Source organism: Diaphorina citri, unplaced genomic scaffold, assembly GCF_000475195.1.
Source record: "Diaphorina citri unplaced genomic scaffold, Diaci psyllid genome assembly version 1.1 scaffold1868, whole genome shotgun sequence".
NCBI lineage: Eukaryota > Metazoa > Arthropoda > Insecta > Hemiptera > Psyllidae > Diaphorina > Diaphorina citri.
Window position 1 is genome coordinate 1 of NW_007379294.1, and position 15,552 is coordinate 15,552.

At 40.3% G+C, this 15,552-nt stretch overlaps 3 protein-coding genes and 3 long non-coding RNA genes across 7 annotated transcripts; 1 reads left to right on the forward strand and 5 right to left on the reverse strand.

The window, feature by feature from the left end:
* Positions 1 to 1,509: 1,509 nt before the first annotated feature.
* Positions 1,510 to 3,312, reverse strand: LOC113470852 (zinc finger protein 148-like). Its single transcript, XM_026829578.1, has 2 exons — positions 2,949 to 3,312; positions 1,510 to 2,416 (listed from the first exon to the last, which is right to left on the reverse strand). Exons 1-2 carry the CDS (start codon positions 3,074 to 3,076, stop codon positions 1,510 to 1,512), a joined length of 1,035 nt encoding a protein of 344 aa, XP_026685379.1. The 5' UTR covers positions 3,077 to 3,312.
* Positions 3,313 to 5,144: 1,832 nt separating this feature from the next.
* LOC113470850 lies at positions 5,145 to 11,676 on the reverse strand. Its single transcript, XR_003393755.1, has 2 exons — positions 11,255 to 11,676; positions 5,145 to 5,456 (listed from the first exon to the last, which is right to left on the reverse strand). It is a non-coding gene; the product is annotated as an uncharacterized LOC113470850 (long non-coding RNA).
* LOC113470849 lies at positions 6,770 to 7,192 on the reverse strand. The gene is made up of 2 exons (XR_003393754.1): positions 7,059 to 7,192; positions 6,770 to 6,973 (listed from the first exon to the last, which is right to left on the reverse strand). It is a non-coding gene; the product is annotated as an uncharacterized LOC113470849 (long non-coding RNA).
* LOC103517499 (PR domain zinc finger protein 5) lies at positions 7,450 to 11,136 on the reverse strand. The gene is made up of 3 exons (XM_017447478.2): positions 10,941 to 11,136; positions 8,133 to 9,159; positions 7,450 to 7,686 (listed from the first exon to the last, which is right to left on the reverse strand). Exons 1-3 carry the CDS (start codon positions 10,988 to 10,990, stop codon positions 7,534 to 7,536), a joined length of 1,230 nt encoding a protein of 409 aa, XP_017302967.1. The 5' UTR covers positions 10,991 to 11,136; the 3' UTR covers positions 7,450 to 7,533.
* LOC103517497 (2-aminoethanethiol dioxygenase) lies at positions 9,934 to 14,511 on the forward strand. 2 transcript variants are annotated; one of them, XM_017447479.2, is made up of 5 exons: positions 9,934 to 10,077; positions 12,408 to 12,740; positions 13,140 to 13,369; positions 13,652 to 13,901; positions 14,276 to 14,511. In XM_017447479.2, exons 1-5 carry the CDS (start codon positions 9,972 to 9,974, stop codon positions 14,383 to 14,385), a joined length of 1,029 nt encoding a protein of 342 aa, XP_017302968.1. In that variant the 5' UTR covers positions 9,934 to 9,971; the 3' UTR covers positions 14,386 to 14,511. The 2 variants fall into 2 exon arrangements, with proteins under 2 accessions (XP_017302968.1, XP_008480757.1); XM_008482535.3 differs by lacking the exon at positions 9,934 to 10,077 and adding an exon at positions 12,079 to 12,234.
* Positions 14,435 to 15,129, reverse strand: LOC113470851. The gene is made up of 2 exons (XR_003393756.1): positions 15,026 to 15,129; positions 14,435 to 14,884 (listed from the first exon to the last, which is right to left on the reverse strand). It is a non-coding gene; the product is annotated as an uncharacterized LOC113470851 (long non-coding RNA).
* Positions 15,130 to 15,552: the final 423 nt, after the last annotated feature.

The following is a 15,552-nucleotide window of genomic DNA, read 5'->3' on the forward strand; positions in this document are numbered from 1 at the left end:
ATTTTTTTTTTTTTTTTTTTTTTTTTTTGTAGGATAGGGCAAGAGTATCTTGAGTTACCACATTTCCTGGTCAAAGAAAGTGAAAATTTTACTTTTGACTGTGTAAACACCCCTTTCAAAAGTCTTTGGGAACAATAAAAAGGGTATAGAAAAAACCGTGCACAGCACCTCAAAATCGATCCATAATGTGCACTCTTCACTTTAAAACTACTGTACTACTGTTTCATGAGGTGTAGTTTTTTTGTGAACCATTTTTGTTGAGATTCATGTTGAGGGATTTCAAATGAAAAAAATTTAGGCGCGAAAAACGATGTGGTAAATATATTACCATTGCCTTATTAAGGGTTGAAAGGAAAATAAGCCTTTGGACTACGGTAGCCATTTCGCGTACCGTAACAAAAATTTTATCAGCTGATACCCCCTGAGAGGCCTTCAAAGTGAAAGACCTCTGGAGAGGTCCGTGGGTCTTGAGAGGTGTGAGAAGCCATTCCCAACTATAAAGCATGGAACGCATAGATTTTTCTGTTTGCAGTACTTTGCAGGCATTTTCATATCAATATTGGAGACATTTTCACCTTTTTATATATAGGTATAATTCTTTTTTTCCTCCCTTCTTTTTTTCTCTCTGCTTATTTTCATGAGGATCGAAATCACAGTGAATCAGATATCAGGTCATTCCCTCACCCTATGCTCCACAACAACATCCTCCATGGCAAGTTGGCGGAAGGATGGCCTCGGGGGCGGTGACACGTAAGGGACCGTAGACCTGTGCAGCTCCACGCCGGACGGCCACAACAGGTCGAAGTGCCCTTTTAATTCTGAAACTCGACTGATTTCTGTGAAGTTTGTTTACTTCAGGAGATACAGATAATTAAGACGGGTAGTTTGTGTGATTCCCGTGAGAGTGCAGCACTCTACAGAGAAATAACAAGGTGTGGCCACTTTGCCCGCTGTGGCCACTATGCCCGCCCTTCCCCTACACATGAAGTAGTTCATGTATATTATGTGAAACCAAATGTTGATCATAAATCTCCGAAAACCCTTTCACAAATGATTAAAATAAATGTCCAGCTAGATAACTACATTTATGAAGACTCGGATCTAAGAAAATACGAGTGCCAATGCTCAGCAACATAAAGTTATTTGCACTTTCCTTACCACAATTCTTCTCTTATTTTAGTCTTCATGTGTTTCTTAAGCGTGTACGACTGATTGTAAACCTTATTGCAATGCTCACACTCGTACTTCGTGTGTTCCCGCGTGTTATGGTGCGTGAGGTCTATCGCAAAGTCGAATTTAATATTGCATATCGTGCATTCGAACTGTTCACTGTTGAGGACTCAGCAACATAAAGTTATTTGCACTTTCCTTACCACAATTCTTCTCTTATTTTGGTCCTTTAATTTCTCTTCAAAATTTTGCAGGTCTGCATTCGTTCTGAGAGGTAGAGTTGCAATCAGTTGAGTAACTTCTTTATTGTTCTCACTTGACAGTCTACTGGCATTATTATTATTTGTCAGCATTTGCTGAATTAAATCGAGTTTCTCCTTGATTTCCCGCTGCCCGATATCCAAGACGGCTAACTTTTAAACATATTTTTAGATGAATTTTCACGATGAAGATTTTCGTGCAGTAGGCGCACTTGATGTTCTTGAAGTAGCACAGCATACGTATGGAGCGGTCGTTGTCCGAGTTGACATGGGAGTAGTTCTCCGTGTTAATGACCATGTCGTTCTTGACGTAGTCGACGTCAATCAGTGTGGACTTGTCTATCTCGTCGAGAATTTCGTCGACGAGGTCGTCGTCCAGTTTGTCTTCTGGAGGCACCGTGCTTGGGATCTTTACTTCGGTCTTGGGATCTTTTCGTTCGACTTGGTCTAGATTGCACTCAAGGAGTGTCGACGGTAACATATCCGCTTCGTCATCGCTGGCCGTTTCCTCTTTGATGTCTCTCCCGGGAACGGCCTTCTCGGAAACGCTATCATTGGCGGAGTCTCCCGAACTTCGGTCCAGAATCCGATGACACCCGATGTGCTGGAAGAGCGTCTCCTTGTCCCGAAACATCACATCATCGTACGGACACTTGAAGATGTTATCAATATTGATCTTGTGAACCGAATGCATGTGCTCGTAAATGTCATATATCTGATTCGCCGAGTAGAAACATCGCACGCACTTGTATAAGTTCTCGCACATGTGTACGCGTTGGTGTTCCTGTAGTATGTCGCTGCGGACGTAACTCTTGTGGCATAGCTCGCACGAGAAACTCGCCTGGTTACGGAACTTTAGGAAGTGGGAGCGGAGGTTGCGTGAATCCACGAAGTCGAGGCGACACCGGGCGCAGATCCGGGAGATTGTGAGGGTGTCGATGTTGTCCGCGGTGGGTTCGAATTTGATGGTGCCAGGTTGGTCAGTCCTGAAACAGAAGGAGTGAGAATTGATTTATTATTTGTCTGTGGTACATGTTACTGACGTTTTTGGGTTTTTGTTTGATTCACATCTCTTGAACAGTTCATCCAATTTTAATAAAACCTCACAAAAATATTCAAACTTTGGTCCTTCAATTCACTGACCCACTAGTGTACCTTGGAAACACTTCACATTCCGTGCAGGTTTTTTTTTCAAGAGGTTTGATAGAGGGAACTCTACTTGCTAGGGTTTTATCATCCCGAAATCGAAGAGAGAAGGAAGACAGGATAGGAAAAAGCCAACCGTTCCGAGAACAAACCTTATCCCTTCAGGATAAAATCCACCCCGGTCGGGAATCGAACCCGCGGCCTAGCACTTACAAGGTACTTGTGCTACCAACCAAGCTAACTAGGCTGGCTTTGTTAGTAAAAGAACACATACAGTGAAATCAATGACATCACTCATGTAAACAATGAGTAAAAGACGACACAATTAGATCAACCACTTCAAAATGTTAAAACAACAGATTATGTTCATACTTCAATGTATATTCTTTTACATCCTTGGCTGAATTAAATCGAGTTTCTCCTTGATTTCCCGCTGCCCGATATCCAAGACGGCTAACTTTTAAACATATTTTTAGATGAATCTGACAGAGGCAATCCATCAATACCTAAAGAAACATAAATGTTTTCAGAGCATCCAAACTTTGATAAAAACATGGTTAAGTAATATTGTAGTCCAAAATGATAGTAATAGCCAGGTTCAATAATTTTTTACATTTTTGGTGTCTTCTCGTGGAGTTTTTAAGATCGGGATCCATGTAAAATGGATTGAGTCAGGAGCCGGGATAGTATCTATGAGTTACTGTCTAGGACGTAACTGGCCACGTACTGTGAGCGTAGATGATGTAAAATGGATTGAGTCAGGAGCCGGGATAGTATCTATGAGTTACTGTCTAGGACGTAACTGGCCACGTACTGTGAGCGTAGATGAGCAAGATTCTGGTTGCTCAGTATTTGTAAGCTCTGTCGTTGGTACGGGAAGTGGTTGTCAGGAAAGAGTCCATCGTTGCTGCGTGGATGAGTCCATCTGATAGCTCAATGGTGTTGAGATGAGCGCGGACTGAAACTAGTCCGTTATGGACATGTCGGCTGGTCATGATGATTGTCTTACCATCGTTGTTTGAGGCGAGTGGAGACTCGCGCATCACGTACAACTTCTGAAATCTCGCCATGGTTTGATTCCAAGTTGAGACTACGAGTATGTCAGGGTCGATGGCCCACCAGTTTTCTGCGGGTGCGGCTTGGGCAGGCGGAACAAGGTGATAATTCACGCCATTGGTATTACACATGTAATTGCCAAGTGAATATAACAAGTCACCAAGCGGGGCAGGAACTGCGACTTGTGGTGCAAGTACCAACTATAAAGCATGGAACGCATGGATTTTTCTGTTTGCAGTACTTTGCAGGCATTTTCATATCAATATTGGAGACATTTTCACCTTTTTATACATATATATATATATTATTCTTTTTTTCCTCCCTTCTTTTTTTCTCTCTGCTTATTTTCATGAGGATCGAAATCACAGTGAATCAGATATCAGGTCATTCCCTCATTTTCTACGGGTCCGGCTTGGGCAGGCGGAACAAGGTGATAATTCACGCCATTGGTATTACACATGTAATTGCCAAGTGAATATAATAAGACACCACGCGGGGCAGGAACTGCGACTTGTGGTGCAAGTCGGATGTGGTTCTGAGGGCGCACGCTTTTCGCACGTTCGTAAACATCTTGTGCTCGCTTGAGAAGAAGTGTCTTCCACATTCGAGTGAAGTCTTGAACGTTAATTCCAAGTTCAGCACCGGTCAGTTGGACCAGTTGATCGAACACGGCAACCGGGAGGTTGTCTTGTGCGGCGACCTGAAGGGGGACGTTGACGATGTTGCAAAGGGGATCTCCTCTGCACAACGACAATTGTCTCTGCGGCGTCAGGTAAGGGAGCGTCAGCTGTTGATTCGACGGTCGTGGACTCGCTTCGGGCCTCAATGCGGGAGGAGGCGGGGCGCTCTGCTGTGACATGCCGGGTTCGGTCATTGTCAAAGAGTGAAGGTAGGCTAATACCGTACCTTGTCGCAACGGATCGTGTATGATACTTTGGGAAGTGAGCTGGGCTCAATGAGCGTGATCTCTGTAGTCGTGACAGGATTTCGATCGTATTTCAATACATGAATGCAAAGTTGCTATCACAGTGTAGCCTTGAAAAAGACTGTTTTAATTAATAAACACAGTGAGAACTTTAGAGAATTCGGGGGTATACGCAGGATGTAAATAAGACGGCACTTATTTACCACTTATAATAAGCATTTATTTATAATATATACTTACCACCGGCTGGAGGGGCAGTGGTAAATATATTACTACACAAGATAACTATATTTATTAAGACTCGGATCTAAGAAAATACGAGTGCCAATGCTCAGCAACATAAAGTTATTTGCACTTTCCTTACCACAATTCTTCTCTTATTTTGGTCCTTTAATTTCTCTTCAAAATTTTGCAGGTCTGCATTCGTTCTGAGAGGTAGAGTTGCAATCAGTTGAGTAACTTCTTTATTGTTCTCACTTGACAGTCTACTGGCATTATTATTATTTGTCAGCATTGATTCCAAGTTGAGACTACGAGTATGTCAGGGTCGATAGCCCACCAGTTTTCTGCGGGTGCGGCTTGGGCAGGCGGAACAAGGTGATAATTCACGCCATTGGTATTACACATGTAATTGCCAAGTGAATATAATAAGACACCACGCGGGGCAGGAACTGCGACTTGTGGTGCAAGTCCCAACTATAAAGCATGGAACGCATGGATTTTTCTGTTTGCAGTACTTTGCAGGCATTTTCATATCAATATTGGAGACATTTTCACCTTTTTATATATAGGTATAATTCTTTTTTTCCTCCCTTCTTTTTTTCTCTCTGCTTATTTTCATGAGGATCGAAATCACAGTGAATCAGATATCAGGTCATTCCCTCAGTCAAAAATTTGACCTTTTGAAATTTACCTTCCTACTGTCCTCTCCCCTTTCACTGTCCAGCCGTATTTTGTAAGCATTTGATTTTAAAATATGTCTAAATGTTGTAATGTCTTAAATGTCTAGGTACCTTCTTAAAAAAAAAAAAATCTTCGATACTTTTTTTTCAAGTACCTAATCAAGTATGTAGGTAGTTTTTGTGCTACTTTATTAATAAAATCATGTTAGTACAATTAGATGATGTATCTACATTACCATTGGAGAATGCATTTAAGATGGATATCGGAAGATTTTACCGAGAAATTTATTTTTAGAATAATTTAATTTGTATTTGTAAATAGATGTTAGATTTTAAAAATTTATCAGCTCGTATTTGTACACATTGTTTATACTCATATTAATCATAATAGTTTTTTCAATAATAAATTCAGAACGTGAAAATTATTTATTAATTAATTAGAGTTTTTATTTACCTTCCGGGTTAGGTGGCTCAAACTTTGCACAGGGGTTCACTATAGGATGTAGATCGAAAATAACCCTGGGCTGAGTTCCCTGAAAAGTACGGTCATCCTTTATTCCGGGTTAAAGTTTCGCCATTCAGAGCTTAATTTTGGAAGACCGAAAGGAGAAGAACACTCAGTTTCATGAGATTCGGATATAGACCATCCGGAGATGTCCTACACCTGAGCGCGAGCGCCCTTAAAGTAGAATCCATGGCTTTCATCTTGGGACTTACTCTGCCCTGCGTGCTATCGCACGATCTTTTTCTACCGCCACGGAATTCTTGAACCAGGCAAGCCTGGTCATCGCCATTTCTCAAGGAGTTCGGCCTTCTGCAGACTTTACCTTTCGGGCCAGGTGGTTCAAGCTTTGCAGAGGGTTTCATTATAGGATGAATCAAAAGTGTCCGCGGGTCAAACTTTGAGAAACGTACCGTTCGGCCGCTATTCACTGCCAAAATTTTCAAAAAATTAAAAAGACTTCGCCCTGCTCAGGTCTTTAGATTTCAGCCAATGTTGATCAAACTTGACAGAGTGGTTCGATGAATTATTTATTAGAGGGCATAATCCAGGAGGAAAAACTGTGGAATGCAAATCCCCCTCTTATAGCGGGAACAGCTTCAAAATGACAAAAATAACACAGAAACATTGAAGTTCAAGATTTTTTTATACAATAAATATCCTCGTAGAATAATTATGATCTATATTGGTTTATTTTACATATTAAATTTACAATATTTAATGGACTCAAGGTAAAAGAACATAAAGAAGTTCAAACAACCTATACATTTGAAGTGTTTTACCACCGTTTTTAATCTGTACATTCAAAACTGCTACGTTAAGACTCGTGTGGTCTGTGTCATATCATGCACACTCCGTAGTTAGTCAGAGGGACTAACTACAGAAAGATATGTTTCTTATGAGTTGGGCAAGAAGAGCCACTTTACTTCCGATTTAGGTGCTGGTTCCACATAAGAACACCAAAATAACCCTTGGGCAGCCACTCATCATCAGGTAGATCCGACAGGTACACCTGATCAGGTCCGCCTATCAAGTCAACCTTATAGTGTGTGTGCTCATCAGGTATCAGGTAGACAGGCGGACCTGATCAGGTGCACCTGTCAGGTCTAGCTTATAGTAAGTGACTGGCCGTGAAAACATTTGCAATGATAATAATACTGCAAATTTTTCATCGCTGTTGGACATCGACCCCAGGACTTCCTGCATGATAAGCAATACCATTGGATTACCGTGAATGAGATGTCCCATTCACTGACCAGTCTACTAGAGCCGTACTTTATTATGTGATTTTTTTATAGTCAACATGGGTGAACCAATGAGATTCCGCTTTGGACGTACACAAAGCGGAATCTCATAATAAAATAGAATAGAATATACCCTGCCAGAGTCCTGAGACTGAAAAGTCCCTTTACTCCCGCAGTCAAAACAAGGTCTTATGTATTTGGTACAATATTTTTAAAAATAAATTACAAACATAATCTGATTGGTTCAGCCATGTTTGACTATTAAAGTCACATAATAAAATACTGCTTAGCTTTTCATCACCTTATGATTATTCCGCAGACCAGTCTACTAGCTTTTGACCACCTTGTGAATATTCTGCATATGCTGCTTCAGATTCCAATTCCTCTTGAACTTCTTATCGCACAACTCGCACACAATATTCGCCACGCCTCCTCTTCCCGTTTTCATCTCCTGGGCAGACGCAGGATTACACGTCTTCATGTGTTTCTTAAGCGTGTATGACTGATTGTAAACCTTATTGCAATGCTCACACTCGTACTTCGTATGTTCCCGCGTGTTATGGTGCGTGAGGTCTATCGCAAAGTCGAATTTAATATTGCATATCGTGCATTCGAACTGTTCACTGTTGAGGATCTCGACATCGTTCATCATGTCTTTGGAGAGATCGTGCTCTGCTACCAGATGATTCTTCAGGTCGTTCTTCACGATGAAGATTTTCGTGCAGTAGGCGCACTTGATGTTCTTGAAGTAGCATAGCATACGTATGGAGCGGTCGTTGTCCGAGTTGACATGGGAGTAGTTCTCCGTGTTAATGACCATGTCGTTCTTAACGTAGTCGACGTCAATCAGTGTGGACTTGTCTATCTCGTCGAGAATTTCGTCGACGAGGTCGTCGTCCAGTTTGTCTTCTGGAGGCACGTCTTCATGTGTTTCTTAAGCGTGTATGACTGATTGTAAACCTTATTGCAATGCTCACACTCGTACTTCGTATGTTCCCGCGTGTTATGGTGCGTGAGGTCTATCGCAAAGTCGAATTTAATATTGCATATCGTGCATTCGAACTGTTCACTGTTGAGGATCTCGACATCGTTCATCATGTCTTTGGAGAGATCGTGCTCTGCTACCAGATGATTCTTCAGGTCGTTCTTCACGATGAAGATTTTCGTGCAGTAGGCGCACTTGATGTTCTTGAAGTAGCATAGCATACGTATGGAGCGGTCGTTGTCCGAGTTGACATGGGAGTAGTTCTCCGTGTTAATGACCATGTCGTTCTTAACGTAGTCGACGTCAATCAGTGTGGACTTGTCTATCTCGTCGAGAATTTCGTCGACGAGGTCGTCGTCCAGTTTGTCTTCTGGAGGCACCGTGCTTGGGATCTTTACTTCGGTCTTGGGATCTTTTCGTTCGACTTGGTCTAGATTGCACTCAAGGAGTGTCGACGGTAACATATCCGCTTCGTCATCGCTGGCCGTTTCCTCTTTGATGTCTCTCCCGGGAACGGCCTTCTCGGAAACGCTATCATTGGCGGAGTCTCCCGAACTTCGGTCCAGAATCCGATGACACCCGATGTGCTGGAAGAGCGTCTCCTTGTCCCGAAACATCACATCATCGTACGGACACTTGAAGATGTTATCAATATTGATCTTGTGAACCGAATGCATGTGCTCGTAAATGTCATATATCTGATTCGCCGAGTAGAAACATCGCACGCACTTGTATAAGTTCTCGCACATGTGTACGCGTTGGTGTTCCTGTAGTATGTCGCTGCGGACGTAACTCTTGTGGCATAGCTCGCACGAGAAACTCGCCTGGTTACGGAACTTTAGGAAGTGGGAGCGGAGGTTGCGTGAATCCACGAAGTCGAGGCGACACCGGGCGCAGATCCGGGAGATTGTGAGGGTGTCGATGTTGTCCGCGGTGGGTTCGAATTTGATGGTGCCAGGTTGGTCAGTCCTGAAACAGAAGGAGTGAGAATTGATTTATTATTTGTCTGCATCGCACGCACTTGTAAAGGTTCTCGCACATGTGCACGCGTTGGTGTTCCTGTAAGATGTCGCTGCGGACGTAACTCTTGTGGCATAGCTCACACGAGAAGCTCGCCTGATTTCGGAACTTAAGGAAGTGGGAGCGGAGGTTGCGTGAATCCACGAAGTCGAGACGACACCGGGCGCAGATCCGGGAGATTGTGAGGGTGTCGATGTTGTCCGCGGTGGGTTCGAACTTGATGGTGCCAGGTTGGTCAGTCCTGAAACAGAAGGAGTGAGAATTGATTTATTATTTGTCTGTGGTACATGTTACTGACGGTTTTGGGTTTTTGTTTGATCCACATCTCTTGAACAGTTCATCCAATTTTAATAAAACCTCACAAAAATATTCAAACTTTGGGCCTTCAATTCACGGACCCACTACAGTACCTTGGAAACACTTCACATTCCGTGCAGGTTTTTTTCAAGAGGTTTGATAGAGGGAACTCTACTTGCTAGGGTTTTATCATCCCGAAATCGAAAAGAGAAGGAAGACAGGATAGGAAAAAGCCCACCGTTCCGAGAACGAACCTTATCCCTTCAGGATAAAATCCACCCCAGTCGGGAATCAAACCTGCGGCCTAGCGCTTACAAGGCAGATGTGCTACCAACCAAGCTAACTAGGCTGGCTTTGTTAGTAAAAGAACACGTACAGTGAAATCAATGACATCACTCATGTAAACAATGAGTAAAAAGACGACACAATTAGATCAACCACTTCAAACGTTAAAACAACAGATTATGTTCATACTTCAATGTATATTCTTTTACATCCTTGCCTATGTGGGAACGGAAAATTTTGGTTATAAAATCTGTCCTGGCCAGGATTCAAAACCAGCATCTCCAGGTAAGCCCAAGTTGTGTTCTCTAAACCTATGTGATTTTTCATGTCCAATCAATTGATGCAGCTTTCAGTACTATCCAAAAGACAGGCAAAAATGTAAAGAGTTACTGATACTTCCCTCACCAATGAATTGTACTTTTTTTTTTAAGCATTGCTACATTTGAGTACATTGGCAGGTGAATAATCAATTCTATGTGTCATTTAATGAAAAATATGATGGTACAACTCTTTGTTCTATCAGATGGGAGAGATAAGAAGTTGCAGGTTCAGACTCTGAGAATGACCTAATGACCAAGTTCCTGACATTTGAAAACAACAACTCTAGCTAAGAAGTAAAGTGATTTTTTGCCTAGACAATGTATTGGTAGCATCCCATGGAAGAAGAAAGTTTAAATTATTATAGCAACCTCCATGACCAAGTGGGTGTCACAGTATCACACTAGGCTTGCATGCCAGAGGTCCCAGGTTTGATTCCCCATGGGGTCAAAGTTTTTGAGGCTCCTGTGTACAGATGGGGTCAGCATTTTTTGTCAGCCTCTCAATCAGCCCTAGCTAGGGTGATTGCTTTAGGCTGACATTTGGTTTTGGCTACAAATTTTACAAGGGGATACCCTTCCCACTCAACCTTTGATATTTCTTTAGCAAGGGAAATTCAGGCTGGTATACTCCCTTAAAAGTCTCCCAACCCTGTTTAGCATGTCCCAGCCAGACAATCATATGCAGAATTACAAAATGGGTATTGCTAAAACTGTAAGAAAGTGAACAATCTATAAGGGCATTGATTCCTGAGATAAGATTAACTGATTAATGGAGATAACATGGGCCCTTCTAATGATAAGCTATTGATAAGAGCAAAGGTTACTTACTTTTCCTCCGTCTTCAATTTTTTATTGATGTGATCATTGTTTTCGTCCATCGCAGCGTACTGTGGTGAAACAAAATTTATTCTTAGCACTGGAATAATATTTCAAAGCCGCAGTATTAACATTTTAAAGAAAATTAAATAAAAAAAATTCAGGACGGCCAGGAAAAGGACAAAATGAAATTTTTGAACATTTGAAATTTCCCGCTGCAGTTTTGTTTATGTGGAACAGCGCGCTCTTGTGCTGGAAATTCCAAGCTAGCACTTTTCGGCGCGAATTTTTCAAAAATTGATCATTCCCTCAGTCAAAAATTTGACCTTTTGAAATTTACCTTCCTACTGTCCTCTCCCCTTTCACTGTCCAGCCGTATTTTGTAAGCATTTGATTTTAAAATATGTCTAAATGTTGTAATGTCTTAAATGTCTAGGTACCTTCTTAAAAAAAAAAAATCTTCGATACTTTTTTTTCAAGTACCTAATCAAGTATGTAGGTAGTTTTTGTGCTACTTTATTAATAAAATCATGTTAGTACAATTAGATGATGTATCTACATTACCATTGGAGAATGCATTTAAGATGGATATCGGAAGATTTTACCGAGAAATTTATTTTTAGAATAATTTAATTTGTATTTGTAAATAGATGTTAGATTTTAAAAATTTATCAGCTCGTATTTGTACACATTGTTTATACTCATATTAATCGTAATAGTTTTTTCAATAATAAATTCAGAACGTGAAAATTAATTATTAATTAGTTTTTATTTACCTTCCGGGCTGGGTGGCTCAAACTTTGCAGAGGGGTTCACTATAGGATGTAGATCGAAAATAACCCTGGGCTGGGTTCCCTGAAAAGTACGGTCATCCATTATTCAGGGTTAAAGTTTCGCCATTCAGAGCTTAATTTTTGAAGACCGAAAGGAGTTCGGCTTTCTGCAGACTTTACCTTTCGGGCCAGGTGGTTCAAGCTTTGCAGAGGGTTTCATTATAGGATGTAGATCAAAAGTGTCCGCGGGTCAAACTTTGAGAAACGTACCGTTCGGCCGCTATTCACTGCCAAAATTTTCAAAAAATTAAAAAGACTTCCTGCAGTTTTGTTTATGTGGAACAGCGCGCTCTTGTGCTGGAAATTCCAAGCTAGCACTTTTCGGCGCGAATTTTTCAAAAATTGACATTTTGCAAATTTCTGGATTTTTGCATTTTTTAATGAAAAGTGTAAAAAAGGGGGAAAGGAAAATCCATAAAGAAGTATAGGTACTCATCCTTTTCTTCAAGTATTTACTACACTCTTCACTTAAGGTAGGTACTTTCCAGACTTTAATGTTCATCGATCATCTGTCATCTGGTGAAAAAAGATGTAAATTTGTAAACTTGATTAGTTTTGGAGATGCATATTTTTTTATAACAATTTGCTTCAACTGTAGACAATTTCTAGGCCTACAATTTATTATTTTTTTTTTCTTTGTTTTCAGACATACAAATTAACACAATGACCACCTCAACAATTGAATCGGTCATCAAACAAGCACTGAAGACATTTTCTTTCACTAACAAAGACACACTTGAAAATTTCAACAAAAATTTTAGCAAGCTGCTTTCTCAAGTGAGCAATATTTCCAGTGAAGATATTCATTTTGAGAATTATCTTCTGACACAGCAAGTGCGGGAGATTAAGAGGTATAGAAGTGACAAGGTCTCAAACAGCATTAAAGTGGATGTGTATCATATCAATCGAGCTCCAGTAACGTACATACAGATATTTGAAAATGAATTGGTCACACTTGGTGTGTTTGTGATACGAGAAGGTATGTTTAAAAAGAACGAGATAAACAGGACTCTGTTCTGTAATACCTAATCCCACCAAAAACATAAATGTAAAAAATAAGGCCAAGTTCCTTCCCAAAAATTTCGGCCCTCAATCGTTCTGAGATCTTTACTTATGGATTTATAGTTTCCCCTTTTTCCCCTCAGCAGGCCACTGAGGTTGGGCCTTTGAAATATGGATTTTATTGAAAATCCAATTATGTACAATCAATTTGTTCAACTGAAAAACATAAAAGATTCTTAAGACCTATCCAGTTTCTTATAAACTTCAACCCCAGTGCAATAGTCCTAATGAAAAATGGACAGGGCACACAAGGGATCAAGAAGAGACCACCTACCGCCTCAACATAATAATAAAAACTGTAAACTATCCTTTCCAGGCCACAAACTACCTCTGCACAATCACCCACTGATGCACGGAATAATCAAAGTTCTAGCGGGAACATTGAAAATCTCTAGCTACTCTGTGTTGGACCCAAATAACACAGGCAATACAGATGAGGGTGGAGGAACCAATGTGCACCAGTTTGACATTCCGGGATTGGGAATGGTGCCAATTCCTTGTTACAAGGAGATGAGTAGTACACAAGGCTCTGATTTTCAAACACAGGTGAATTAATTAGCCACTTCCATTTTTAGTTCAACATTGACATTATTTTAGTAGGTAGGTACAACATACAAGTACATAGGTATAATTAAAAAAAAAAGCTTAAAACAGAGACTTAAATTTGTTTACTAGACAGTGACACCTCTTCTTCTTTCCTCTTTTTCTTCACCTTTTTCCGTTTACAGACGTCAGCCTCTCAATCAGTCCTAACTAGGGTGATTGCTTTTGGCAGTGACACCAATATAAGGAATTAATGCAATTGTTATTTATCTTTTTTGTTGACAGACTGACTCACACCCCACAAGTTACTGTCCGCACAGCATTCTCTCCTATTTGGAATCCCCCAACGTTTTCCTTGCGTCTAGTCATCCACCTCTACTCCTGTCTTCAGAAGACAATGCCAAATATTTGACTCCCCGGGCCCGAAATCTCCATGAGATTTCCTGTGTAAATGGCCCGGCTGCTTTTCTTGATGTGATAGGTCCTCCATACAAGCCAGTAACTCTACAGGATTGTACATACTTTGAAGATGTAGGTAAGTAGGAACAAAGAGTTCAGTGAGGGCAAAGGGATTTTTGTTCTCATCCCAAGCCTTATACAATGAAGAATGAAGTCTATTAATCTATTCTCTAACCCAAGTTGTGTTAGGGAAACGTGATTTTTGGTCTCATTCCAAGCCAAAATAAACACTATTCTGTAACTAATTTCTGTAAAGTAGTGGTTATCAAACTATGCACTATATATGTGGGTTTAACAGATCCACTGTGTGGTTTTTTGAGAGAGAGAGAGAGAGAGAGAGAGAGAGAGAGAGAGGGAGAGAGAGAGAGAATACACTTTTTGGCATTAAAAAAATATATCTTCTTCCATTTCCAAAATTTGATGACCCTTTTCTTTTTTACCATCTTACAGGTGAACTCTCTGCTGACAACAAATCAATCCGAATGTTACACAGGATAAGCTGTCCCTCGTATTTCTACACGGACGAAGAAAAATACAAGGGTCCCCCGATCAATGTATAGAATTTTATGTCCCTTGTGTGAGGGAGATCATGGGAGAGAGGCAAAAATGTGGTTGGATGGAAGAGATCCTTTTGAAGAATCCTGCCACAATAATGAAAGCCAAATCAAAGAGTAAAAGGCACAGTGGACCAAGTCCAAAAATTGACTTTTTGGTTATTGTATATCATTGGAAGAATGGAAATAATCATTGGAATAATGGAAATAGGGCAAAAAGTTTTTTTTTTTTTTTTTTTTTTTTTTTTTTTTTTTTTTTTTTTTTTTTTTTTTTTTTTTTTCTTCATGGCACCATATGAACAAGAAAAGGGGAATAATTGGAGCTTTTATTTAGTAAATAATTATAATATTGTATCTATAATCATATTATTTTTATTATCACCAGATAAAATAAATTGTACTACATGTTTCCAGAACACAGTACTTACATACATTTATTTCATCATTGAACATAAAACATACCTACCTACCTACCTACTTTTTGTTTTCTTAGGGAAAAAAAAACCTTGAAAATTTATTTTGTTATTAAATTATTATTATTATTTGTTTTTACCTGCATATTGTAGATGTGACTAATAAATTAATGAAATATTGAAGAAGAAAAATTAATAGCTCATTGGGAGATTTAGGCGATTTAGATTAAAACTCCAAGTTCCTTCCCTTCTTTTCCTTTTTTAGAGGAAGATTTGAGCATAGAGATTGGAGAGCTTCTTTTCTGTTAACATCAACGGGGAAGCAGGTGAAATCAGCTGACTGATAAAAATACATTTGTCGGCCATCTTGATTGTTTACCAACACGGAGGTCGCGTCAGAGTGGAAACACCTCTAGTTAAAGAAAAGTGCAGTAATTTTTTGGGGGTCCGTCATTTTTTCGGAACAAATTTTGAGGACGAATCCCATATTATGTTCAGGATAAAGTTCGCCCCGTGCGGGAATCGAACCCACGACTTAGCACTTACAAGACAGGCGTGCTACCTCCCCAAGGTTAGCTAACTATAGTTCGGATTAAACACTGCGGTTGCTAGTAGAAATTTTTCGGCTTCACTTTTCCCTCATTCAAAGTTCTATCCTCACTCATACCACCTCCGTGTATTGAAATTTCGAGTACGATTGGCGGGGTGGGGGAAAAGTGCAAAGTGCAGTTTGATTATGGAAGATTTTGGATTTTGAGGA